The following is a 25,942-nucleotide window of genomic DNA, read 5'->3' on the forward strand; positions in this document are numbered from 1 at the left end:
TTCGAACCGGAAGGAAGTGCCCGGAGGACCTGACAGTGACGTCAGTGTCCTCAGAACGTTGAGGGTGAGTTTTATTATATAGGATTTCAAGTATTTAAACATTTGTATATTAATTTCTTTCAAGCAAGCATTTAAATGTCAAGTAGTTAAACGTCCCTCTCAGTTTTAAAGGAGATGGAGAAAGGACTGGGAAAGTCAGAGAAGGAGCAAGAGAGTGGAAAGGGTTAAATAGTTATTAATACATCTGGACCAAAGAGAGGGGCAAGAAGACTATGAGAAAGGTACGGAAAGAAAAGGAAGGAAGGAAACTGTTACACTGCTGTCTTTGTCAGCTCACAGGTTGTCACTGCATGGTGAAAATGTGATTTGCATGTGAATTAATTTTGTGAAGGGTGAAATGCTATCTATAAGTATGGATTGTTGGATCACTTAACGTTACAATAAACATGGTAAAAGAAAATTCTTTTTCATGGAGAGGGTGGTCGATGCCTGGAATGTCCAACCAAGGGAGGCGGTGAAGACAAAAACAGTGACAGAATTCAAAAAGGCATGGGATGAACTCAGAGGATCCCTAATTAGAGAATGGATGGTATTAAAAAAAAACCCAAAACTTAAATGACTGTGTGTTGATGTGTAAGTGGTTTTTAGATAGTGACTCTGGTAGTGAGGAACTAAGGTTAGTTGAGAGTCCGTCGAGGCGGGGGAACACCGAGATCCCATGAGGAAACTACAGCAAAAACAGAGAACTGGGAAATAGACCTGACAATCCAGAGACAAACGAGGATACTTCAGTTGATTATGAACAATTTATTAAGAACATAAATATTGCCATACTGGGAAAGACCAAAGGTCCATCGAGCCCTGCATCCTGTTTCCAACAGTGGCCAATCCAGGTCACAAATACCTGGCAGAAACCTAAATAATAGCAACATTCTATGTAGAACCCCAAAGAATAGCAAGATTCTAGAATTCTAAAGAATAACAAGATTCCATGCAGAATTTCAAAGTGTAGCAACATTCCAAGTAGAACCCCAAAGAGTAGCAAGATTCCATTCAGAATCCCAAGTACATAAGTGTTGCCACAAGCCCACTCTCCTGTTTCAAACTGTGGCCAATCCAGGTCACAAATACCTGGCAGAAACCCAAAGAGTAGCAACATCCCATGTAAAACTGCAAAGAATAGCAAGATTCTGGAATCCTAAAGAGTGACAAGATTCCATGCAGAATTTCAAAGTGTAGCAACATTCCATGTAGAACCCCAAAGAGTAGCAAGATTCTGGAATTCTAAAGAGTGACAAGATTCCATGCAGAATCTCAAAGAATAGCAACATTCCATGTAGAACCCCAAAGAATAGCAAGATTCTGGACTCCTAAAGAGTGACAAGATTCCATGAAGAATTTCAAAGTGTAGCAACATTCCATGTAGAACCCCAAAGAGTAGCAAGATTCCATTCAGAATCCCAAGTACATAAGTGTTGCCACACTGGGACAGACCAAAGGTCCATCAAGCCCAGCATCCTGTTTCCAACAGTGGCCAATCCAGGTCACAAATACCCGGCAAGATCCCAAAAATGTACAAAACATTTTATACTGCTTATCCCAGCAATAGTGGATTTTCCCCAAGTCCATTTAATAACGGTCTATGGACTTTTCCTTTAGGAAGCCATCCAAACCTTTTTAAAACTCCGCTAAGCTAACGGCCTTTACCACATTCTCTGGCAACGAATTACAGAGTTTAATTACACCTTGAGTGAAGAAAATGTTTCTCCGATTCGTTTTAAATTTACTACATTGGTGAAGGCTCGACACAGTACCGTGTTTCGGCTGGTAGCCTGCATCAGGGGTCTTTAAATAAAATGCAACACCATCAAATGGTCAATAACCGTAAATTCAAGAAAAAGGAACAATGACCTTTAAGTGAAAAATGTGTGGGTGCATAATCGAACTGAAGCAGATACAAATAATGAAGCTGTTTGTAGCTACGCCAGCTCGATTACGCACTCACACATTTTAAGACTTTTTTGTTTGTGTTAAAATATTTCATCATCTTACCTTCAATAGTCTTAGGTTTCTGGATTGTTTTAAAATGTCCTCTTAGTATTCTGATCATAAAGTAATTGGTGCACCCTCTGATCACCCATCCATCTCTTCCTGTTTCTCACTGATTCCCCCTCCCCCCCCCCCCCCCCCCCCCCCCCCCCCCATCTCTACCTTTCCAGGGAGATTGTCATTGAAATGCTCTTATGTTTCACTTATTTTTTTTTTTTTTACATTTGTACCCTGCACTTTCCCACTCATGGCAGGCTCAATGCAGCTTACATGGGGCAATGGAGGGTTAAGTGACTTGCCCAGAGTCACAAGGGAATCAAACCCAGTTTTTCAGAATCAGAGTCCTGCTGCAGTAACCACTAGGCTACTCCTCCACTAGCAACATTCCATGCAGAATCTTAAACAGTAGCAACATTCCATGCAGAATCTCAAATTGTAGCAACATCGGAATCTCAATAGTAGCAACATTCCGTGTAGAACCTCAAATAGGAAAAGGGAAATGCAACTTGATATACCACCTTTCTGTGGTTACAATTATCAATAGAAATCAAACAAAATAAAACATGGAAAAGAAAATAAGATGATACCTTTTTTATTGGACATAACTTAATACTTTTCTTGATTACCTTTCGAAGGTTGCCCTTCTTCGTCAGATCGGAAATAAGCAAATGTGCTAGCTGACAGTGTATATAAGTGAAAACAGTCTGACAGGGTGGGAGGATGGGGGTGGGTTGGAGGTATGCATGGGGACATCAAAGCATATCATTGATATTCTAACAGGATGGGTGTGGATAGATGAGGGGAGGGTGATCAACAGAGACATACAGCTTTATGGTTTATAATGGGTTAGGAACCCCAGATCCTTGTTAAGTACTTTCTGTTGGGTGTTAAAATATTCAATCACTCTGACTTCAAAGGTCTTACGTTCTTGTATGGTTTTAAAGTTACCTTTCAGGATTCTCCCTGTGAAGTCACTGGTACAATGGTTACAATGATAGCAGTTTACATACTATATACAGGTATTTATTTTGCACCTGGGGCAATGGAGGGTTCAGTGACTTGCCCAGAGTCACAAGGAGCTGCAATGGGAATTGAACTCAGTTCCCCAGGATCGAAGTCCATTTCAATAACCACTAGGCAAGTGTCTAGTTGGGGGTTGGGGGGGGGGGGGGGACTGCATTACTGTCTGTCTCCCCTGCATATCCCCACCCCTCTTTCTTGTCAGCTGTCTTCAGCTGGCTTGTGGCTCCCTCTTTCATTCCATTCTGACACTAAACAGGCACTCTGTGGGCTGACTCATCAACACTCAAAGAGCTGGGACCCACTCAGGCCTAGGCCCAAACCCTCCTCCCCCTTTTCCATGTCCCTAGCCCTATAAGCATGGAGGGGTCTGGCTTCTCTCCTCCCCTCTCCCTAGCCCTATATCTTGAAGCAGGGAGGGGGCTGGCTTCTCTCCTCCTTCCCTCTCCCTAGCCCTATATCTTGAAGCAGGGAGGGGGCTGGCTTCTCTCCTCCTTCCCTCTCCCTAGCCCTATGTCTTGAAGCATGGAGGGGGCTGGCTTCTCTCCTCCCTCCCTCCTTCTCCCTTGCCCTATGTCTTGAAGCAGGGAGGGGGCTGGATTCTCTCCTCCCCTCTCCCTAGCCCTATGTCTTGAAGCAGGGAGGGAGTTGGCTTCTCTCCTCCCTCCTTCCCTCTCCCTAGCCCTATGATTTTTAGGAGGAAGGGGGCTGGCTTCTATCCTCCCTCCTTCTCTCTCCCTAGCCCTATGTCTTGAAGCAGGGAGGGGGCTGGCTTCTCTCCTCCCTCCTTCCTTCTCCCTTGCCCTATGTCTTGAAGCAGGGAGGGGGCTGGCTTCTCTCCTCCCTCCTTCCCTCTCCCTTGCCCTATGTCTTGAAGCAGGGAGGGGGCTGGCTTCTCTCCTCCCTCCTTCCCTCTCCCTCGCCCTATGTCTTGAAGCAGGGAGGGGGCTGGCTTCTCTCCTCCCTCCTTCCTTCTCCCTTGCCCTATGTCTTGAAGCAGGGAGGGGGCTGGCTTCTCTCCTCCCTCCTTCCCTCTCCCTCGCCCTATGTCTTGAAGCAGGGAGGGGGCTGGCTTCTCTCCTCCCTCCCTCCTTCCTTCTCCCTTGCCCTATGTCTTGAAGCAGGGAGGGGGCTTGCTTCTCTCCTCCCTCCTTCCCTCTCCCTTGCCCTATGTCTTGAAGCAGGGAGGGGGCTGGCTTCTCTCCTCCCTCCTTCCTTCTCCCTGCCCTATGTCTTGAAGCAGGGAGGGGGCTGGCTTCTCTCCTCCCTCCTTCCCTCTCCCTTGCCCTATGTCTTGAAGCATGGAGGGGGCTGGCTTTCCTCCCCTAGCCCTATGTCTTGAAGCAGGGAGGGGGCTGGATTCTCTTCTCTCCTCCCCTCTCCCTAGCCCTATGTCTTGAAGCAGGGAGGGAGTTGGCTTCTCTCCTCCCCTCTCCCTAGCCCTATGTCTTGAAGCAGGGAGGGAGTTGGCTTCTCTCCTCCCCTCTCCCTAGCCCTATGATTTTTAGGAGGAAGGGGGCTGGCTTCTATCCTCCCTCCTTCTCTCTCCCTAGCCCTATGTCTTGAAGCATGGAGGGGGCTGGCTTCTCTCCTCCCTCCTTCCCTAGCCCTATGTCTTGAAGCAGGGAGGGGGCTGGCTTCTCTCCTCCCTACTTCCCTCTCCCTAGCCCTATAAGCACGGAGGGGGCTGGCTTCTCTCCTCCCTCCTTCCCTCTCCCTAGCCCTATAAGCACGGAGGGGGCTGGCTTCTCTCCTCCCTCCCTCCCTCCCTCTCCTTAGCCCTATGTCTTGAAGCAGGGAGGGGGCTGGATTCTCTTCTCTCCTCCCCTCTCCCTAGCCCTATGTCTTGAAGCAGGGAGGGGGCTGGCTTCTCTCCTCCCTCCTTCCCTCTCCCTATGTCTTGAAGCAGGGAGGGGGCTGGATTCTCTTCTCCCCTCTCCCTAGCCCTATGTCTTGAAGCAGAGAGGGAGTTGGCTTCTCTCCTCCCCTCTCCCTAGCCCTATGATTTTTAGGAGGAAGGGGGCTGGCTTCTATCCTCCCTCCTTCTCTCTCCCTAGCCCTATGTCTTGAAGCAGGGAGAGGGCTGGCTTCTCTCCTCCCTCCTTCCCTAGCCCTATGTCTTGAAGCAGGGAGGGGGCTGGCTTCTCTCCTCCCTCATTCCCTCTCCCTTGCCCTATGTCTTGAAGCATGGAGGGGGCTGGCTTCTCTCCTCCCTCCTTCCCTAGCCCTATGTCTTGAAGCAGGGAGGGGGCTGGCTTCTCTCCTCCCTACTTCCCTCTCCCTAGCCCTATAAGCACGGAGGGGGCTGGCTTCTCTCCTCCCTCCCTCCCTCTCCCTCGCCCTATGTCTTGAAGCAGGGAGGGGGCTGGCTTCTCTCCTCCCTCATTCCCTCTCCCTAGCCCTATGTCTTGAAGCAGGGAGGGGGCTGGCTTCTCTCCTCCCTCCTTCTCTCTCCCTAGCCCTATGTCTTGAAGCAGGGAGGGGGCTGGCTTCTCTCCTCCCTACTTCCCTCTCCCTAGCCCTATAAGCACGGAGGGGGCTGGCTTCTCTCCTCCCTCCTTCCCTCTCCCTAGCCCTATAAGCACGGAGGGGGCTGGCTTCTCTCCTCCCTCCTTCCCTCTCCCTAGCCCTATAAGCACGGAGGGGGCTGGCTTCTCTCCTCCCTCCTTCCCTCTCCCTAGCCCTATAAGCACGGAGGGGGCTGGCTTCTCTCCTCCCTCCCTCCCTCTCCTTAGCCCTATGTCTTGAAGCAGGGAGGGAGTTGGCTTCTCTCCTCCCCTCTCCCTAGCCCTATGATTTTTAGGAGGAAGCGGGCTGGCTTCTATCCTCCCTCCTTCTCTCTCCCTAGCCCTATGTCTTGAAGCAGGGAGAGGGCTGGCTTCTCTCCTCCCTCCTTCCCTAGCCCTATGTCTTGAAGCAGGGAGGGGGCTGGCTTCTCTCCTCCCTCATTCCCTCTCCCTTGCCCTATGTCTTGAAGCATGGAGGGGGCTGGCTTCTCTCCTCCCTCCTTCCCTAGCCCTATGTCTTGAAGCAGGGAGGGGGCTGGCTTCTCTCCTCCCTACTTCCCTCTCCCTAGCCCTATAAGCACGGAGGGGGCTGGCTTCTCTCCTCCCTCCTTCCCTCTCCCTAGCCCTATAAGCACGGAGGGGGCTGGCTTCTCTCCTCCCTCCTTCCCTCTCCCTAGCCCTATAAGCACGGAGGGGGCTGGCTTCTCTCCTCCCTCCCTCCTTCCCTCTCCCTAGCTCTAGCCTGTCTTGAAGCAGGGAGGGGGGCTGGCTCCTCTCCTGTCCTCGCCGGCTTTGCTGAGTTCTGAAGTTTGCTGCTGCAGCAGCAGTATAAAAGCTGCCCCTGCTCCGTCTCTGCCGCAGTGTCCTCCATCCCATCTCCTCCAGCAGCGATGATGAGCTACAGCGTGGACACGCTCTTCGGGCCGGGCTCCTACCGCAAGGTACTGGCCGAGCCCGCAGGGCGCAGCGTCTCCAGGTCCACCGGTTCCCTGACGTCCAGCGGCTTCCACTCTCAGTCCTGGTCCCGCAGCTCCACCACCTCCCCCTACCGGAGAGGGGCCGGGGGGGGCTTCAGTCAGATCACCTCCTCCACCGAGAGCCTGGAGTCCATCAACGGAGACCTGCGGACCCGCAACGAGAAGGAGATCCTGCAGGCTCTCAACGACCGCTTCGCCGGCTACATAGACAAGGTCAGGCTACTGGAGACCCAGAACAAGAACCTGGAGGCTGAGGCAGCGGTGCTGAGGCAGCAGCAGGCGGGCAGGTCAGCCATCGGAGAGCTGTACGACCGGGAGATCCGGGACATGAGGAGCACCCTGGTGGAGCTGAACTCGGACAAGGGCCAGCTGCAGCTGGAGCAGGACCACTTGGAAGAGGACATCCAGCACCTGAAGCAGAGGGTGGAGGATGAAATCAGGCAGAGGGAGGAGACGGAAGCAGGCATCAGGGCTCTGAACAAGTACATGGAAGAGTCCAGCCTGGTGCGCGTGGAGCTGGAGAAGAAGGCGCAGTCCTTGCACGACGAGTCCACCTTCCTGCGCAAGAACCACGAGGAAGAAGTGAGCGACCTTCTGTACCAGGTCCAGGGCAGCCAGGTGGCCCTGGAGGTCAGGGAGGCCCTCAAGTTTGATGTCGCCTCTGCCCTGAAGGAGATCAGGTCCCAGCTGGAAGGACACACGGCCAAAAGCAACCTCCAGTGCGAGGACTGGTTCCGAGGTAGGTCCTGGGAGCAGGGAGCCTCAGGTGTAAAAGGGGGGAAGAAAAGTCCTTCCCCTCGCCGGGGGTGGGTTTGAAGTGCACATTGGAAAAGGGAAAGTGAGGGGGACCTGGGTTTTCCTCTGACGCAGTTATGCGTCACGGTCCTCCTTTCAGTCTCCTTGGGATCTTCTGAGCTTCTTTTGGTGACTTGGGTTATTTGGAAGCAATCATTTGTATTCAAATGGTTAACCTCCTCGTCAAGACGAGTGAAGGGGGCCTAGTTTCTCCCCCCCCCCCCCCCCCCCACGAATCTACCCGGGGAAATCACATTAAATCGCTTATTAAGAGGGCACCGAGTGTAGGCATTCGATAAGGTTTATATTATATGACCAGATGAAGCGGTGATTGGAGAAGAACATTTTTAATTGGTCCGGGCTCTCTTGAGTAGATTTTGAATTGCTGTTTAAATACCAGTAATATGCAGGCAATGTTTCAATTAAAAAAAAAAAAATATATATATATATATATATTTCTAAAATAGGTCTACAAGGGGTTTCTGAGAGTCTCGAGCGCATCCCTGTATATAACATAGGCGTGAGTTTGTGCTAATGTTCGTGTTGCTACAATTGCAAAGGGTTAATTTCTTCAGAAGGACGTGGGATCCTAAAGAAACCGCAGCACTGCGGGGGGAGGGGTGGGAGACTCCTCAAGTTTGCACCTCCCTTAGGGGTGATGCCAAGGTGAGAGACTTGGGGAGCTGAGGACTGTCAAATAGGGTAGGGGAGAGGGACTGTCATATTTGATAGACAGTTGTTAAACAAGAAAAGCCCCCCCCCCCCCCCCACCCACACACACCCCTGGACCCCTAGATTCCTGTAATATGCTACAGTGGGTGAGTCAGCATTCTCTTTGCATAATTTGCAGCAATAAAGTTATTGTCAAATGCTTCAAAAATGTATTATGCTTATATGGAACACAGCAAAGATAATTGAAAAAGCTAAGTATCATGTTTGGAATAAGTTTTGACTTGCACGGAATGGAATGAATTGGGATTAAGACTAAGTTTAAAAGTAAAGTGAATAGGTTTAAACATATTTATTAAACATATAAAAAATAGGAATGGGATTAATGAGGATTACGGTTTCCCCTCTATGAAAATGCTGGGCTCATGAAAATAAGGTATTAGCCATTTAAGAGGTGGACACGTTGATCTGAAGATCCTATTGTGACCGTCTGATTATTTAAAATTTGGATACATTAATGATAAATGAACAGAGAAGTTGAGCGTTTGTATAATGAGTAATTGATTGCTCCCTTCATTATTAGAAATTATAAGGGTGCCATGGTTGTTTTTACAAAAACATGACAGCCATCACAAGCTGTACTGTCCATTCTCTTTGGATAGAAGTGCACAATTTATAAAATTCAGGTGGGCATATTTACTATATAAGGTGCACCGCCCCCCCCCCCCCCCCCCCCCCCACACACACACAAGCAAAACCGAAACAACAAAATGTGTGCAAATGGCCAAGCTCACTTCTCTACAAATTGCTGGCCGCATTGAATGAATCTGCTCCTTTTTGGAAAACAAACTTCAGTACCTTGTGAAGCTAAAAGTGAACTTTTGACAAATAAAACTGTTCTTAATGGTGCACCAGACCTGTAGTGAGTTCTCTACTGTCTGCAACAATGCATTTGGTTTACGTTTTTCAATGTATGTTTTTTTTCTTAAAGGTGGGGTTACTGCTCCATTAGGTTTCCAGTTGAACTTTTCATCAGCCTTTGAGTACAACTACCCAGAGTTTTCACTATTACTACAAGTTTTAACTATTACTACAAGTTTTAACGCACAAGGTGCGTGCTGTATAGACATACTGAAGAAAGAGTCCCTTCCCTTTACAATTCATTTTATGATTCCCCCCCATCCCCGCCCCCACCATTATGGAGTCTAATCATCGAGGGCCACAAACCATAGCTTTTCTCGAGCCAGTTTACACGCAGCCTTAGGTGTCAGCATTGTATGATGGCCGAGACTCCCTGTTCCCCAAGGACTCTGCTACTTCCAACACGGTGTCACTTCTTATCCATCAGACTAACTCGTGAAGAGGGGATTCATCTAACACAGTTACTTTGCAAGTGTGTCAGACCTTTTTCTGCATAAATTTGCCATGTCATTTCTATATTTATGCAATAAATGATTAACGTAATACATTACAAGTACTATTTTCCGTACATCCTTGATGCTCTACTGAGATTAGGACACTGATGAAAATGTTTGATTATAAAATTAGAGAAAAGCAAAATTTTATTCTATTCTAGCTTCTCAGACAGTGGCAGGTGCTTGTTACATCACCTGTTTTTGGCTCACCACTACTCTTCCTCCATATTCCCCTCCCCACCACCACCCAGCACCCCTGTTCATTCCTCGTCCTCGTCCTCCTCCTTCGTTGTCCCATCCCTTCCTGGACCTGCACCTCTTTTCCACAATCCCTTCCATCTTTCTTTTCTGTCTGTAATTTAGGTGGTCCAATTACACCATCATCTCTACACATGAGCTGCTGCCACTGTCATCTTTTTGCATCGTAGCTTACATTTTCCTCTCCCTTAAATTTGCAGAGTCGTAAAGTCCTTATTCTGCCCCCACCACACCCCCTCTTGACATTGGTCCGCAGTGCAGTGAACACATCTCCAGCCAGTCTGACTAATCTAGTCTGCCACTTCTTTCTTGAAAGTCTGTCCCACAATGCTGCTTTAACCCACAAGAGTGGTCGTGGCTTGCATCTCCCTTAGGGGTGATGTCAAGGTGAGAGACTTGGGGAGCTGAGGACTGGCAGTGAAGGAGTAGCCTGGTGGTTAGTGCAGTGGACTTTGACCCTGGGGAACTGAGTTTGAGTCCCACTGCAGCTCCTTGTGACTCTGGGCAAGTCACTTAACCCTCCATTGCCCCTGGTACAAAAAAATAAGTACCTTAATATATGTAAACCGCTTTGAATGTAGTTGCAAAAACCTCAGAAAGGCAGTATATCAACTCCCATTTCCCTTATAAGTAGAAAAAAAGAGAGAAAATTTAAGATAGACAGATACTGAAATAATTTACCTTCGATGTTGGAATCAGTAATATTTTGGGGGTGAAGTGGCACAATATTCCTCAGAATGATTTGCTTTATTAACTTAGGGGTCCTTTTACAAAGCGGAGGTAAACCCGACGTGGCTTTACCGCACGCTAATCTGGAGGTACTGCCGACCCAACGTGGGCGTTGTCGGTAGTTCCAGCCCCAGGCGTCTGCCATTTCCCATGTTGGGGAAAATAGGTCTGTAATTTTTAGCAGGGCACTAACCTGGTAGTAATCGGGCAGTGCCATGTGCTACCTGGTTAGCACTGGGTTAGTGCAAAAGCCCTTACCGCTACCTCAGTGAATGGCGATAAGCCCTTCCCCTCACATGGCCATGGGGTAAGAGCAATCTTAGCGCATGGCCATGGCTATTTTCAGCCTTTTTTTACCCACTGCGGTAAAAACAGTCCCCACCACTAGCACAGGGCCCTTTTTACCGCAGCTTGGTAAAAGCAGCGGCGTAGCAAGGTGGGGGCGGTCCTCCCTGGGTGCATGCTGCTGGAGGGTGCAGAGAGCAGCCGTGCGCCTGTCGGTTCCGCTGGTTCCCTGCTCCCTCTGCCCCGGAACAAGTTACTTCCTGTTCCGGAGCAGAGGGAGCAGGGAGCCAGTGGAGCCGACAGGCGCGCGGCTGCTCTCTGCACCCTCTAGCAGACAAGAATGCACCCGGGGGGGGGGCTTGATGCGCCGGGGAGGGGGGTGTCGTGCCAGGGGGGGGGGCTTGATGCACCAGGGAGGGGGGTGTCGTGCTGCACCCTGGGGGGACGGACACCGCTGTACCCGGGGGGGGGGTGCGCAGCGGCGATCCGCCCCGGGTGGAAGCCGACCTAGGATCGCCACTGGGTAAAAGGACCCCTTAGTAAAATATCAGTGCTGTGACCCCCCCCCCCCCCCACACACACACACACTCTGTGTCCCTGTTGAACATGAGAGTTCAGAATGGGAGTATTTGTTTCTCCACAGGTGGTAAAATCAGAGATGCTTAGGATTCTGGGACCTTCTGCCTTCTGTCCACGTCTCTTTGCTTAAATCCATGTCAATAACAACATGCTTTACATTCATTTTGTAACAAACCAATGGGGGTCCTTTTACTGAGCCACACTAAAAACTGGCCAGCGCTAGTTTTAGCACATGGGTTTCCCGCGTGCTCCAGCCACTTTTTAGCACAGCTCTAAAATGGCTGAATTTTATTTCTGCTGCGTTTTGGCAGAATGTAGGTGACCATCTCTGAACAAGAGAAGCAGTGTGTGTTGACCTCCTGCTTGTGAATATCTCTATTGAGATTTATTAACCACTTTTATGAAGAATTGAATCCTAGTAATAGGGCTAACGTGATACAGTATTAGAAATATAAACATTTAACAGCACTATAAAACAATCATATAACAGAAGATTTATTTGTCATCTTGTAAAAGAAATTCACCCAAAGTGTGTACAGCAAGAATAATCCAGACATAGGCATTAGACAATTACAACAGAAGAAAACAGCAACGGTACATATTATGGCATAGCCTGGGACTGATGGTAAATGGCAGCAGAATATGAATGAAACCATAACACGCAGCATGTAAGAACATTCATATAACGTAGGTATGATATTCATAATGTGAACACAATACAGATGAAACACCTTAATAGTCAGGCATTAGAGCGTTCAAATAACATCGACACGATGCAAAAGTGGCCTCAGTGCATGGGAAAGACCCTCGCTGGATGTAGTGCCGGCCACTTTTTAGCACTGTTTGGTAAGATCTATAGATGGGACAAGATGGATGGTGAATGGCTAAACTGAAGGTAAATTCACTGTGCACTTGAATAAAATGTAAGTTACAGGGTTTGCAGCAAGCTAGTGCCGGTGCAGAGACGGAGGATAGTCTGTTTTGCAGCGACTGACTATCCTCCGTCTCTGCACCTGCAAAACAGAACAGCAGGCAGCCACAGCAGAACTCAATGCATAAAATAATGTTGGGGCCGAACTGCTTACAATGTATCTGCTTCTTGCGCTAAAAACTATTTCTGTGTTGTCATGCCTTTATCATCCCATTTTTATGCAGACATTTTGCAGTCTTTAGGGCATTCGAAGGGAACAGTGCAGGTCAGATTTGAAAGCCCTAAAGACTGCAAAATGTCTGCATAAAAATAGAATGATAAAGGCATGACAACACAGAAATAGTTTTTAGCACAAGCAGTAAAGACGGATTGATTTATTCATTTACAAATAAATTGACACATGCTCACCCAGGCTCCCCCTTCTCTCAGCAATTTACAGCATTCCTTTCAAAATCAGAAAATTCAGCCACGTTCCTATTTCCATCGCTCTTCACCCTTTCTAGAAACAGGAAAGGAGAGCTATCAAAGTAATTCAAAACCTCGCACATTATCTGAAGACGGTGTACAGCAGGTACAACTTGACATAAAATGTATACAATTTATAGCATTACAATAGCAAAAATGATGAAAAATAAGAATAAATACAATCAAAGGTAAACTTCGAGAGAGGCAAATTGAATTCTAATAATACGACGAACACGATACAGAAATATACACATTTAACAGCACTGTAAAACAATCATATAACAGAAATATGACAGATATCATCAGGGTATAAATGATACTCCATGCTACCTATCAGGATGTAACGTTCGTGTATTGAGCTGACATTGCAAATGTCATGTTATAAGTGGTAAAACCTTAATAGACACACATTAGAACATTCAAATAACAAAGACACGATGCTCATAATGTCAGTACAATACAATGAAACATTTTAATAGGTAGCCAAGAGGGCATGTGAGACACAGACATCAACACTGCTTGGTAGACAAGATGGGTAGAACAAGCTGTTGGGATAGACATGTGGTGGTCCAGGCAGTGATTTTATCACTGTTGGACTATAGTAATGCAATAACCCCCGGATTCTATATAATGCGCCTTGAGATCTGCACCGAAATCTATAACAATACACATAAGTACATAAGTATTGCCATACTGGGAAAGACCAAAGGTCCATGGAGCCCAGCATCCTGTTTCCAACAGTGGCCAATCCAGGTCACAAATACCTGGCAGAAACCCAAAGAGTAGCAACATCCCATGTAAAACTGCAAAGAATAGCAAGATTCTGGAATCCTAAAGAGTGACAAGATTCCATGCAGAATTTCAAAGTGTAGCAACATTCCATGTAGAACCCCAAAGAGTAGCAAGATTCTGGAATCCTGAAGAGTGACAAGATTCCATGCAGAATTTCAAAGTGTAGCAACATTCCATGTAGAACCCCAAAGAGTAGCAAGATTCCATTCAGAATCCCAAGTACATAAGTATTGCCATACTGGGAAAGACCAAAGGTCCATCGAGCCCAGCATCCTGTTTCCAACAGTGGCCAATCCAGGTCACAGATATCTGGCAGAAACCTAAATAGTAGCAACAGTCTATGTAGAACCCCAAAGAATAGCAAGATTCTAGAATTCTAAAGAATAACAAGATTCCATGCAGAATTTCAAAGTGTAGCAACATTCCATTTAGAACCCCAAAGAGTAGCAAGATTCCATTCAGAATCCGAAGTACATAAGTATTGCCATACTGGGAAAGACCAAAGGTCCATGGAGCCCAGCATCCTGTCCCCGACAGTGCCCAATCCAGGTCACAAATACCCGGCAAGATCCCAAAAATGTACAAAACATTTTATACTGCTTATCCCAGAAATAGTGGATTTTCCCCAAGTCCATTTAATAATGGTCTATGAACTTTTCCTTTAGGAAGCTGTCCAAACCCTTTTTAAACTCCGCTAAGCTATCCGCCTTTACCACATTCTCTGGCAACAAATTCCAGAGTTTAATTACACGTTGAGTGAAGAAAATGTTTCTCCGATTCGTTTTAAATTTACTACATTGTAGCTTAATCGCATGCCCCCTAGTCCTAGTATTTTTGGAAAGCGTGAACAGACGCTTCACATCTACCGGTTCAACTCCACTCATTATTTTATACACGTAACGTAACAAGCTAATAAGCACTGATAACAGTACGTAACATGCATTAATTGGCACTGATTAGAATTTAGGCGCACAGTTCGCTAAGCATATTCTGTAACGATGTGTGCTGAACTAACGTGCACAGACAAAAGGGGTGTGGTTATGGGCGTTCCAAATTTTACATGCCTACTTATACAATATGGCCTAGCGTGCCTAAATCTACACACAGGGATTTACACCAAGTTTTAATTGGTGTAAATGGATGCGTGTAGATTTAGGCGCTGAAATATGAACTAAGCGTATTCTATAATCAGCGCCATAATCTAGGTACCGATTATAGAACACGCTTAGTCAGCACTGATTTCAGCGCTGATTTTTTTAGGAACCATATGTAGAATCTCCTCCTATATGCAGGGCTGTCTTCTAAATTGCTGAGAAAGCTATGCTTGATTCACTTTACTTCACTGGCTCCCTATCCGTTTCTGCATACAGTTCAAACTCCTCTTATTGACCTATAAGTGCATTCACTCTGCAGCTCCTCAGTACCTCTCCACTCTCATCTCTCCCTACATTCCTCCCCGGGAACTCCGTTCACTGGGTAAATCTCTCTTATCTGCATCCTTCTTCTCCACTGCTAACTCCAGACTCCGTTCCTTTTATCTTGCTGCACCATATGCCTGGAATAGACTTCCTGAGCCGGTACGTCAAGCTCCATCTCTGGCCCTCTTGAAATCTAAGCTAAAAGCTCACCTTTTTGATGCTGCTTTTAACTCCTAACCCTTATTCACTTGTTCAGAACCCTTATTTTATCATCCTCACTTTAATATTCCCCTATCTCTTATTTGTCCTGTTTGTCTGTCCTAATCAGATTGTAAGCTCTGTCGAGCAGGGACTGTCTCTTCATGTTCAAGTGTACAGCGCTGCGTACGTCTAGTAACGCTATAGAAATGATGAGTAGAAGTAGTAGTAGTAGTATTCAAAATATGGCAGCGAAATTGATTGATCATAAATCTAAATTTGACCATGTGTCCCCTCTGCTTTTAAATTTGCTTTGGCTGACGGTTGATGCAGGGGTTACATCTAAAATTTGCTGTTCAATTTTTAAAACTTTTTAATTGGTGATGTTTTTCCGGATAATTTTCCTTCTTTAATTAAGATGTGAGCAGGACCTCGTAGTTACGGACATTTACTGCTGTCTTTTCCAACTGTTACATTATAAGAAAGTTAATGAAGGATCTTTTTCTTACTGTGCGGTTAAGCAATGGAGTACGTTACCTTTAAATATTTGTCAAAGTCTTTCTTATAGGGGGCCCTTTTACTAAGGTGCGCCAAAAAAATGGGCTGCGCTAGTGTAGGTGCATGTTTTGGGCGCGCGCAGATCCACTTTTCAGCGCACCTGTAAAAAAAAGGCCTTTTTAAAAGTTTTGCCGAAAATGGACGCGCAACAAAATTAAAATTGGTGCGCGTCCGTTTTGGGTCTGAGGCCTTACCACCAGCCATTGACTTAGCGGTAAGGTTTCACGATTATTGCCCAGTTTCTGCCGTGCGCCAGAAAGTAAAAATTGTTTTCTGGTGCGCGTAGCGGACGCGCATCAAAAATGAAATTACCACAAGGGCTACGTGGTGGCCAAGCAGTAACTACAAATTGACGCGCATCGGGCACGCATAGACACCTATGCGGCGTAGTAAAGGACCCCATAGTGTATTTAGAAAGAGATTGAAGACTTGGCTATTTTTAATCAGTGTTGATATTTAATATTGATGTTGTATTTTTATTAAGGTTTGTAAACCGCTCTGAACCTGTTGTTTCAGGGATTTTGCGGGATATAACATTCTATTAGCATAGCGTAGAGCATGACGTAAGGAAAGGAGAAACTTAAGGACCTATTCCCCCGGATCCTATATAGCACAACCAAAATTGCATGTGCAAATCCGGTCGTATTCTGGATTTGTGCTCATAAATTTATTACTTAACAAGCCGATCAGTGCCGATAATTGCCATTTAACAAGCAATTATTGATACTAATTGACATTAATTAGAATTTACATGCACAACTTGCTAGGCATGTTCCGTAAAGTTGTGCATGTTAATTCTAATGTGCGCTGCTCAAAAGGAAGTGTAGCCGTGGGCATGGAATGGGTGGATCGGGTTGTTCCGAAAGTCTACGTACAAGGTTATAGGATAGACCTGCTCTGCGCTTAACTTAGCTGCCTGTATGTATGCCATAAAAATGGATGCACCTAGAGTTGGGTACAGGCATGGCTGCTAGGCGTACTCTATAAACCAGCTAGGCGTATTAGGTGCGGTTTACAGAATACGCCTAGGCGGAAATATATTTGGCACGGATTTTTCAGGCGACATATATAGAATCTAGTCCTATATGTGTATACCAGAAAGGAGATGAAGACTAAAGCAGAATTATATATTCAAATATTAGACATAGAAATAATTCACAAGGGACCTCTTCTTTTCTTCTTCCCTTGGTACTCTGATCTCATCCCATGGTTTTCAGTATCATCTTGACGCTGACGACTCCCAGATCTACCTCTCCACACCAGAAACCTCAGCAGGAATCCAGGCCAAAGTATCAGCCTGCCTGTCTGACATTGCTGCCTGGATGTCTCAGCGCCATCTGAAACTAAACATGACCAAGACTGAGCTTCTCATCTTTCCCCCTAAACCAACCTCTCCTCTTCCCCCATTCTCTATTTCTGTGGATAACACTCTCATCCTTCCTGTCTCATCAGCTCGTAACCTTGGGGTCATCTTCGACTCCTCCCTCTCCTTCTCTGCACATATTCAGCAGACTGCTAAAACCTGTCGTTTCTTTCTCTATAATATCACCAAAATTCACCCTTTCCTTTCTGAGCACACTACCAGAACCCTCATCCACACTCTTATCACCTCTCGCTTAGACTATTGCAACTTGCTTCTCACAGGTCTCCCACTTAGCCATCTCTCTCCTCTTCAATCTGTTCAAAATTCTGCTGCACGACTAATATTACATGAGAATACTTTAAAAACAAATAGGAGGAAATATTTTTTCACTCAACGAGTGGTTGGGTTCTGGAGCTCTTTGCCGGAGGATGTGGTAACAGTGGCTAGTATATCTGGGTTTAAAAAAGGTTTGGACAAAATCCTGGAGGAAAAGTCCATAGTCTGCTATTGAGACAGACAGATTGAGCCAGTGTGGGTTTTACTTCCATTGCTTTCAATGGAAGCAAAACCTGGACTGGATCAATGTGTCTTCCTTTTTCTGGAGCCATATGGTTACCCTACATGGAAGCAACTGTTTGCCCCGGGATTTGTAGTCTGAAGTGTTGCCACAATTTGGGTTTCTGTGAGATACTTGTGACCTGGCTTGGCCACTGCTTGGAAAACAGGATACTGGGCTAGATGGACCATTGGTCTGACCCAGTATGGCTACTCTTATGTTCTTATGAATTTATTTATAGCATTTATACCCCGCTGTTTTCCGCTTGGTAGCAGGTTCAGTGCGGCTTACAAGGTATGGTACAAAGTATCATGGAGATAACACAAAGTATGGTACAGAGTATCACAGAGAAGGTCCAGTTATAAGGAGTAGGACAATGGGAAGAGATGTGGGGGAGAGGATTGGAGTATGGGTAGTGTGAATAAGGTTAGAGAATTAAGTTGGGTTATTTGGGTAAGCTTGTTTGAAGAGGTAAGTTTTCAACAGCTTTCGGAAGGGTAGGTGTTTATTGGTTGTTCGGATGTGTCGAGGTATAGCATTCCAGAGTTGGCTGCCTACAACGGAGAAGTTGGATACGTAGAAGTACGGAGAAGTAGTTTTTGTATTTGAGGCCTTTGCAATTGGGAAGATGAAGATTGAGGTATGTACGAGAAGATTGGGACAGACCATGGCTGTTCACGATACAGGGGTCTGTTTTAGTGTCTCTCCATATTCCACAGCTAGAGTGAGTGACTGATAGTTAATATATAAGTTAGAATAAGCTTGTTTTACTATAAAACAGCAACCTAGGGTTTAGGAGACCTGGATCTCTCTCTTGGATAAGAGTACACTAGCAGGGGACTAGTGACACCATGTGGTGGCATTGATGACCACATGTGAATTCATTTCATTTTCTGTTTTAACTGATATGGATTATGGATATTTGTAATGTGGTGCATTTTCGTGCACTTGGTTGTTCTTTGTATTCTCCTAAATTTGACTGTTGAATACAGAGAATTAGAAAAAAAAAGGGAAGAGAGAGAGAATAAGCTTGTTTTTCTCTTTATCTACCATGGCAGTGAGATTGGACAAGCTGTCCGAAGCAGCCAGAGTGAACACTGACGCCATCCGCTCTGCTCAGGATGAAGTTTTAGAATACCGTCGTCAGCTCCAGTCTAAAGTCACTGAACTCGAGACATTGAAAGGGACCAAGGAGTCTTTGGAAAGACAAAGGATGGACACTGAGGACCGTCATCATATTGATGTTGCATCCTATCAGGTAGATATAACTAAAACGTAAGCACAGAGCAGGGGCTGTCTCCTATGTCAGTGATTCCCAAACCTGGTCCTGGCTAGGGTTACCATATATTAAAAAAAAATAGGGTTACCATATATCTGGATTTACCCGGAGATGTCCTCTTTTTCAGTGCATGTCCGGGCAATCGGGCGGGTTTTGCCAATCTGCCCGTTTGTCCGGATTTCTGGACAAACGGGCAGATTGCTAGCCTCCCCTCCCCTTACTTACTAGTGCCCTGGTGGTCTAGTGACCTCTTCCGCCTTCGGGGCAGGAAAGAGCCCCCTCTTTCCTGCCCGGAGCGCTGCCCTGCATGCATCCTTCCTGTTGGTGATTCTCGGCGCCGATTCAAAATGGCCACCGAGTGACCTTGTGAGACTTCAACTCTCGGCGGCCATTTTGAATCGGCGCTGAGGATCACCAACAGGAAGGATGCATGCAGGGCAGCGCTCTGAGCAGGAAAGAGGGGGCTCTTTCCTGCCTCAAAGAGGTCACTAGACCACCAGGGCAGTAATAAGGTAAGGGGAGGGGGGGGGTGATGGGGTATGTGACTGGGGGGAGGGGAAATGTGACAGGGGCGGAGCGAGGGTGTGAAAGGGGGCAGGGCATGTGTCCTTTTTGGGGGACAAAATATGGTAACCTAGTCCTGGTGGCACCCCAAACAGTCAGGTTTTCAGGATATTCACAATGAATGTCCATGAGAGCAGAGCCGGATTAAGGCATAGGCAAACTAGGCATGTGCCTTGGGCCCTAAAGTTTTTTTTTTGGGGGGGGGCTGTCAGATGTGCTCAGGATTCAGGAGGCTAGGATTGCCAACTATCTGGATATTTTCCGGATTCTACAATTTTGTAAATTACCTGTCTCAAAGTCAGAAGGATGGCTAAGTGTCTGTGGATATTTTTTCAGAGTTTAGCCCACTACAGGCAGCTCTCTAAAGCTCCCCCTTCTAGTGCAAAAGCTGTGGTAGAATCCAGCCAATGAAAAGGCCTCTAGTCGCAGGAAGGAGGGTATGAGCTGCAAGGGCTGTGGGGAAGGTTGAGCTCTACACAGGGTCTTTGGAGAGAACAAGGAGGTTTGATGACAGGAGACAGCATGATCCTATCTGGCCCATTATACAGGCTGAAGCCAGTGGGCGGAGCTTGCCACCATATTGGTTTGACCAAAACAATAGCAAATGCTAATGAAAACAATATAAAACTTGTGAAGTTTTATTAAACTGCCTTGGTTTTGCATTCTCTTTGTTAGGAGGGATAGGGAGGGGGGTGATGTAAGGGGAGTTTTCGAGGGGTCTGTAAAAGGGGGAAGGTTATATTCATATGTAGGACATCACTGGATAACACAGAGCTATGGGCAGAGCTAAGGGCGGGTTGGGGCGTAGCTATGGTTGGGCCCTAAATCTCCCGCTTGGGAGCTGTGCTTGCCTAGCTACTGCTGCAGAGCTGTCGTTACCAACGTTTAACACTGACCCCTATGCGTTAAAAGAAAATATCCTGAAAATCCAGTAGATCATGTATCTCATAGCTGTAATATAGTGTTGATAAAATATTGAGGACGGTATAAAGTTCTACAGATCCACTTCGTCTGCTATGCTTTTCTGTGTGCTGCCAGATTGTTCTGCTGCTTTGCTGACAGGGATCAGCACCCAGGCCAGTGGCGTAGCCAAGGGTGGGCTGAGGTGGGCCCAGGCCCACCCACTTTAGATGCAGGCCCACCAAGTAGCAGCACACCTATAATGTGGCTGGCAGGGACCCCAAGCCCCACCAGCCAAAAACTCCCAACAACTGTTTGCTGCTGGTGAAAATCTGCTATTTAAAAGGTATACGGGGGAGAGGGGATGTTTGAAAGACCATATGGCATGCAGGCGAGAGAGGGAGAAACCAAATCACTTGTAGAACAAGACAGAGTTCTGCCCACCCACCTTGGGTCCAGGCCCACCCAAACTTGGGTGTCTGGCTACGTCCCTGACCCAGGCAGAGCTGGTGATCTCCAATCCATAACCTGTTCTTGGTTTTTTTTGACAGGATACCATCCAACAGCTGGAGAATGAGCTGAGGAACACCAAATGGGAAATGGCATCCCAGCTCCGTGAATATCAGGACCTTCTAAATGTGAAAATGGCTCTAGATATTGAAATTGCAGCCTACAGGTACAGTTCATAGACGTCATCAACACAAGGGATTTTTTAAAGGCATGTCAAGGCTGAGTGATTTCTGACAGCTGGATTAACAAAAAACAAAACACTTCAACTAAACCATAAATTAGCACAATGATCGCTTCATGATCAGAAATAACATTTCACTATCCTGCCAGTCACCGCCTTCTCTTTTATTCGAAGAAGAAACCCATCTTTTTGCCTTTCCCAACTCTGTCAATCTTCGAGGAGTGTGTGTTGTTCTCCAACACAGACAAAGTGGGATATTCTTTTTTTGTTGTTGTTGTTACATTTGTACCCCGCGCTTTCCCACTCATGGCAGGCTCAATGCGGCTTACATGGGGCAATGGAGGGTTAAGTGACTTGCCCAGAGTCACAAGGAGCTGCCTGTGCCTGAAGTGGGAATTGAACTCAGTTCCCCAGGACCAAAGTCCACCACCCTAACCACTAGGCCACTCCTCCACTGTTGCTACTATTTGAGATTCTACATGGAATGTTGCTATTCCACTAGCAACATTCCATGTAGAAGTTGGCCCTTGCAGATCACCAATGTGGCCGCGCAGGCTTCTACATGGAATGTTGCTAGTGGAATAGCAACATTCCATGTAGAATCTCCAATAGTAGCAACATTCCATGTAGAATCTCCAATAGTATCTATTTTATTTTTGTTACATTTGTACCCCACGCTTTCCCACTCATGGCAGGCTCAATGCGGCTTACATGGGGCAATGGAGGGTTAAGTGACTTGGCCAGAGTGACAAGGAGCTGCCTGTGCCTGAAGTGGGAATCAAACTCAGTTCCCCAGGACCAAAGTCCACCACCCTAACCACTAGGCTACTCCTCCAGTCCTTCCTACGGCATGTAGATGGCCAACAAGTTTAAACTGGCATATAGAAAGGGGAACTATTTCCCTTAATCATCTCAGCTCTGAGTCCTCACCTCTAGTCCTCTTTCCTCACACACAAAAAGAACAAAATATGAACGTCTGAAAGAAAGGATAAATAAAACCTTGAAATGGAAAACCTAGAGTGTCTTTTCCTTCCGCCCCCCCCCCCCCCCCTAAGGATCAGTTATCAATGCCTATGCAGCATCCATAGCCACCACAGCAAATAAAATCTTTTTATCAACAAAATTAAATATATAATGTAGCTAAAAGAAAACATAGTAGATGACGGCAGAAAAAGAGCTGCACGGTCCATCCAGTCTGCCCAACAAGACAACTCATGTGTGCTACTTTTTGTGTATACCCTACTTTGATTTGTACCTATGCTCTTCAGGGCACGGACCGTATAAGTCTGCCCAGCACTATCCCCGCCTCCCACCACCGGCTCTGGCACAGACCGTATAAGTCTGCCCAGCACTATCCCTGCCTCCCAACCACCAGCCCCGCCTCCCAACCACCGGCTCTGGCACAGACCGTATAAGTCTGCCCAGCACTATCCCTGCCTCCCAACCACCATCCCCGCTTCCCAACCCACCGGCTCTGGTACAGACCATATAAGTCTGCCCAGCACTATCCCCGCCTCCCAACCACCAACCCCGCCTCCCACCACCAGCTCTGGCACAGACCGTATAAGTCTGCCCAGCACTATCCCCGCCTCCCAACCACCAGCCCCGCCTCCCAACCACCGGCTCTGGCACAGACCGTATAAGTCTGCCCAGCACTATCCCTGCCTCCCAACCACCATCCCCGCTTCCCAACCCACCGGCTCTGGTACAGACCATATAAGTCTGCCCAGCACTATCCCCGCCTCCCAACCACCAACCCCGCCTCCCACCACCAGCTCTGGCACAGACCGTATAAGTCTGCCCAGCACTATCCCCGCCTCCCAACCACCAGCCCCGCCTCCCAACCACTGGCTCTGGCACAGACTGTATAAGTCTGCCCAGCACTATCCCTGCCTTCCATATTTAAAGGTTTCCATTACCAGGACTACTAAAGTCTTTTTCTTATTGAGTAAGACACTTTTATTATTATTTTTATAAGGACAGCATTGCTATCGAGCTCCTTTCATGTTCTTTACATTTGTTTTATTTGTGGTGGGCTATCTTGGTACTCTCTCTCTCTACTTTATTTACCAACCACTTTTAGACTATGAAATAGCATTGTGTTTGCACACAAATAGATCATTGAAGAAATCAAATCAATGGGTTTATTTCATTCTTGTTTTCATTTTTTCCCCTCAGAAAGCTTCTAGAAGGAGAAGAGTGCCGTATCGGTTTTGGACTAGGACCATCCCCATTCGGCGAAGGACCCACTAAAGTCCCTTCTGTTTCAAAACACACAAAGGTGAAACGTGAAGAGAAAATTAAGGTTGTGGAGAAGTCTGAAAAAGAGACAGTGATTTTGGAAGAGCAAACAGAGGAAATTCATGTGACTGAAGAGGTAACAGAGGAAGAGGAGACAGAAAAAGAAGAAGTAGCAGCAGAAGAAGCTGAGGATGAAGAAGAAAAGGAAGCTGAGGATGAAGAAGAAAAGGAAGCTGAGGATGAAGAAGAAAAAGAAGCCAAATCACCAGAAGAGGAATCTAAGTCCCCTGAGACAGAGGAAGCTAAGTCCCCAGAAGTGGAAGCTAAGTCACCAGAGGCAGAGGAGGCCAAATCACCAGAGAAGGAGGAGGTTAAGTCTCCTGAAGCAGAAGAGATTGAGTCACCAAAGAAAGAGAAGGTTAAGTCTCCTGAGGCAGAAGAGGTTGAGTCACCAAAGAAAGAGAAGGTTAAGTCTCCTGAGGCAGAAGAGGTTGAGTCACCAAAGAAAGAGAAGGTTAAGTCTCCTGAGGCAGAAGAGGTTGAGTCACCAAAGAAAGAGAAGGTTAAGTCTCCTGAGGCAGAAGAGGTTGAGTCACCAAAGAAAGAGAAGGTTAAGTCTCCTGAGGCAGAAGAGGTTGAGTCGCCAAAGAAGAAGGTTAAGTCACCTGAAGTAGAAGATGTTGAGTCGCCGAAGAAAGAAAAGGTCAAATCACCAGAAAAAGAGAAAGCCAAGTCTCCAGTACATGAAAAAGAAAAAGCTCCTAAAGAAGAACCAAGTAAACAGCCTGAGAAAGAAATAAAGGTACCTACAAAAGGAGAGAAAAAAACAGAAGTTAAGAAAGAAGAACCAAAAGAGGTTAAAGAAAAGGAGGCTCCAAAGAAGGCAGAGGAGAAAGTCCCAGCCAAACCAAAAGTAGAAGATAAAAAAGAGAGCAAGAAAGAAGAGCCATCAAAAAAAGAATCCCCTGCCAAGAAATCTCAAACTACAGAACCTGAAGCCAAAGTAGAAGAGAAGAAGAAGATAAAGGAGGTCACTCCCAAGAAGACAGAAGAAGAAGGGAAACCTAAGGAATCATCTAAAGTACAAGTCAAGGCAGAAGAAAAGGAGGACAATAAAAAATCTGCAAAGGCTGAATCACCAGTTGAAGAAAAGAAAAAGGAAGAGAAGAAAGCTCCAAAGGAAGACAAGAAAGCTGCTGAAGAACCAAAAAAAGAGAAAGAAGTGAAGGACAAAGAGCCAGCAAAACCCAAAGAGGAAAAGAAGGCAGATGAGAAAGTGGCCAAGAAAGAACCTGAACCTGTAGCTCAGGACAAAGACTCTAAGATTCAGCCTAGTAAACCAGCAGAAAAGAAGGAACCCGAGAAGCCAAAGGCTGATGTGAAAAAAACAAGTGACAAGAAGGAAGGACCCAAGGAAGTCACAGAAAAGGAGGTAGAGAAGAAAACAGAACCCAAAAAGGAACAAGAAGAGAAATCTAAACCCAAAGAGGATGTCAGAAAAAAGGAACCCAGCAAAGAGGCTAAGGAGAGCTCCAAAGCCGAGACCGAAAAGGACCCACCCAAACCTAAACCTCAGGTCAAGACTGAGAAGGTGGAGAAATCTTCCAGCACAGATCATAAGGAAAGTAAGCCCCTTGAGAAAGCAACAGAGGACAAGGCTAAGAAGAGTGAAAAATAGATCCAATGATGTGAATTTTTACAAAAAAAAATGAAAGCAGAATGTTCGATGGACCACCAAAGATAGATTCTGAGCCTCTTTTCCTCAATGACATGTGACGTCAAATAAGACAGACTTTGCTTAGGTACGATAGTTGCCTTCTCTGTGCTGGAACTCACGTCAGCGGTATCTTGAAAGCGAGAAAAGCCAAACCGCAAGTGGTAGTCCGTTGTTATGACAGCTTCATGTAGCCGAATGTGATTGTATGCAGAATGCCATATTTCAAACCTAACACTTGAATATGAAACTGCCCTTTTCAGATAAGTGCATTTATTTACTGTCTGTGCAATCGATGGGCAAAGCGCAATAAAAGAAAAATGACCACTGTAAGAAACACATTTCTGCTTGAAGGATAGAGGTAGCGAGCTCTTACCTGAGAATTTCATTGGAAAACTGATGTTGCTGAATTTGCTTGTTGCCAGGCTGTACAGAGCCATAGATATCCCATAAGAGCAGGTTAGACCACACGTCCCACTCCCACTCCGAAGCTAAAATGCACTCGAGTCTACTTTGCTTATTAATATGTGCAATAAAAATATTAGATAGAAATAAAATTGCTTAAAATTAGCCTCTCTGGTTTGTCTACTCAATATCTTTGGGAGTAGTATCGTGGAAAAGTTAGGGGGAAAACTTGCCTTTCTGCCTTTGAGGGAGCGGACAATACGAGGGGTGATCTAAAAAAAAAACTATGGACCTCTTTTACTAAGCTGCGGGAAAAGGGGACCTGCGGAGGCCTCAGCACAGGTTTTTCATGCAAGCTGAGGCCCCCTTTTTACTGCAGCGGGTAAAAGGCTGTCTTTTTTTTTTTTAAAGAAATGGCCGTGCAGCAAGTGAACCGCTTACGATGCGGCCATTTCGGGGGAGCACGTACCGCCCACCCATTGAGGTGGCAGTAGGGGCTCCTACGCTAACCTGGAGGTAACCATGCAGTGCACAAAACTGCCCAATTAGCGATGAGTAAACACCGGTGCTACAAAAATTTAAAA

At 46.4% G+C, this 25,942-nt stretch overlaps 1 protein-coding gene across 2 annotated transcripts; it reads left to right on the top strand.

Annotated features, from left to right (window-relative positions):
* The first annotated feature begins 6,368 nt into the window (after positions 1-6,368).
* Positions 6,369-25,496, top strand: NEFH (neurofilament heavy). Of its 2 annotated transcripts, XM_030219708.1 has the most exons (5): positions 6,369-7,292; positions 18,623-18,822; positions 20,859-20,983; positions 23,177-23,609; positions 23,658-25,496. In XM_030219708.1, exons 1-5 carry the CDS (start codon positions 6,467-6,469, stop codon positions 24,915-24,917), a joined length of 2,844 nt encoding a protein of 947 aa, XP_030075568.1. In that variant the 5' UTR covers positions 6,369-6,466; the 3' UTR covers positions 24,918-25,496. The 2 variants fall into 2 exon arrangements, with proteins under 2 accessions (XP_030075568.1, XP_030075567.1); XM_030219707.1 differs by having other exon boundaries at positions 23,177-25,496.
* The last annotated feature ends 446 nt before the right edge of the window (positions 25,497-25,942 follow it).

Source organism: Microcaecilia unicolor, chromosome 11, assembly GCF_901765095.1.
Source record: "Microcaecilia unicolor chromosome 11, aMicUni1.1, whole genome shotgun sequence".
Lineage (NCBI taxonomy): Eukaryota > Metazoa > Chordata > Amphibia > Gymnophiona > Siphonopidae > Microcaecilia > Microcaecilia unicolor.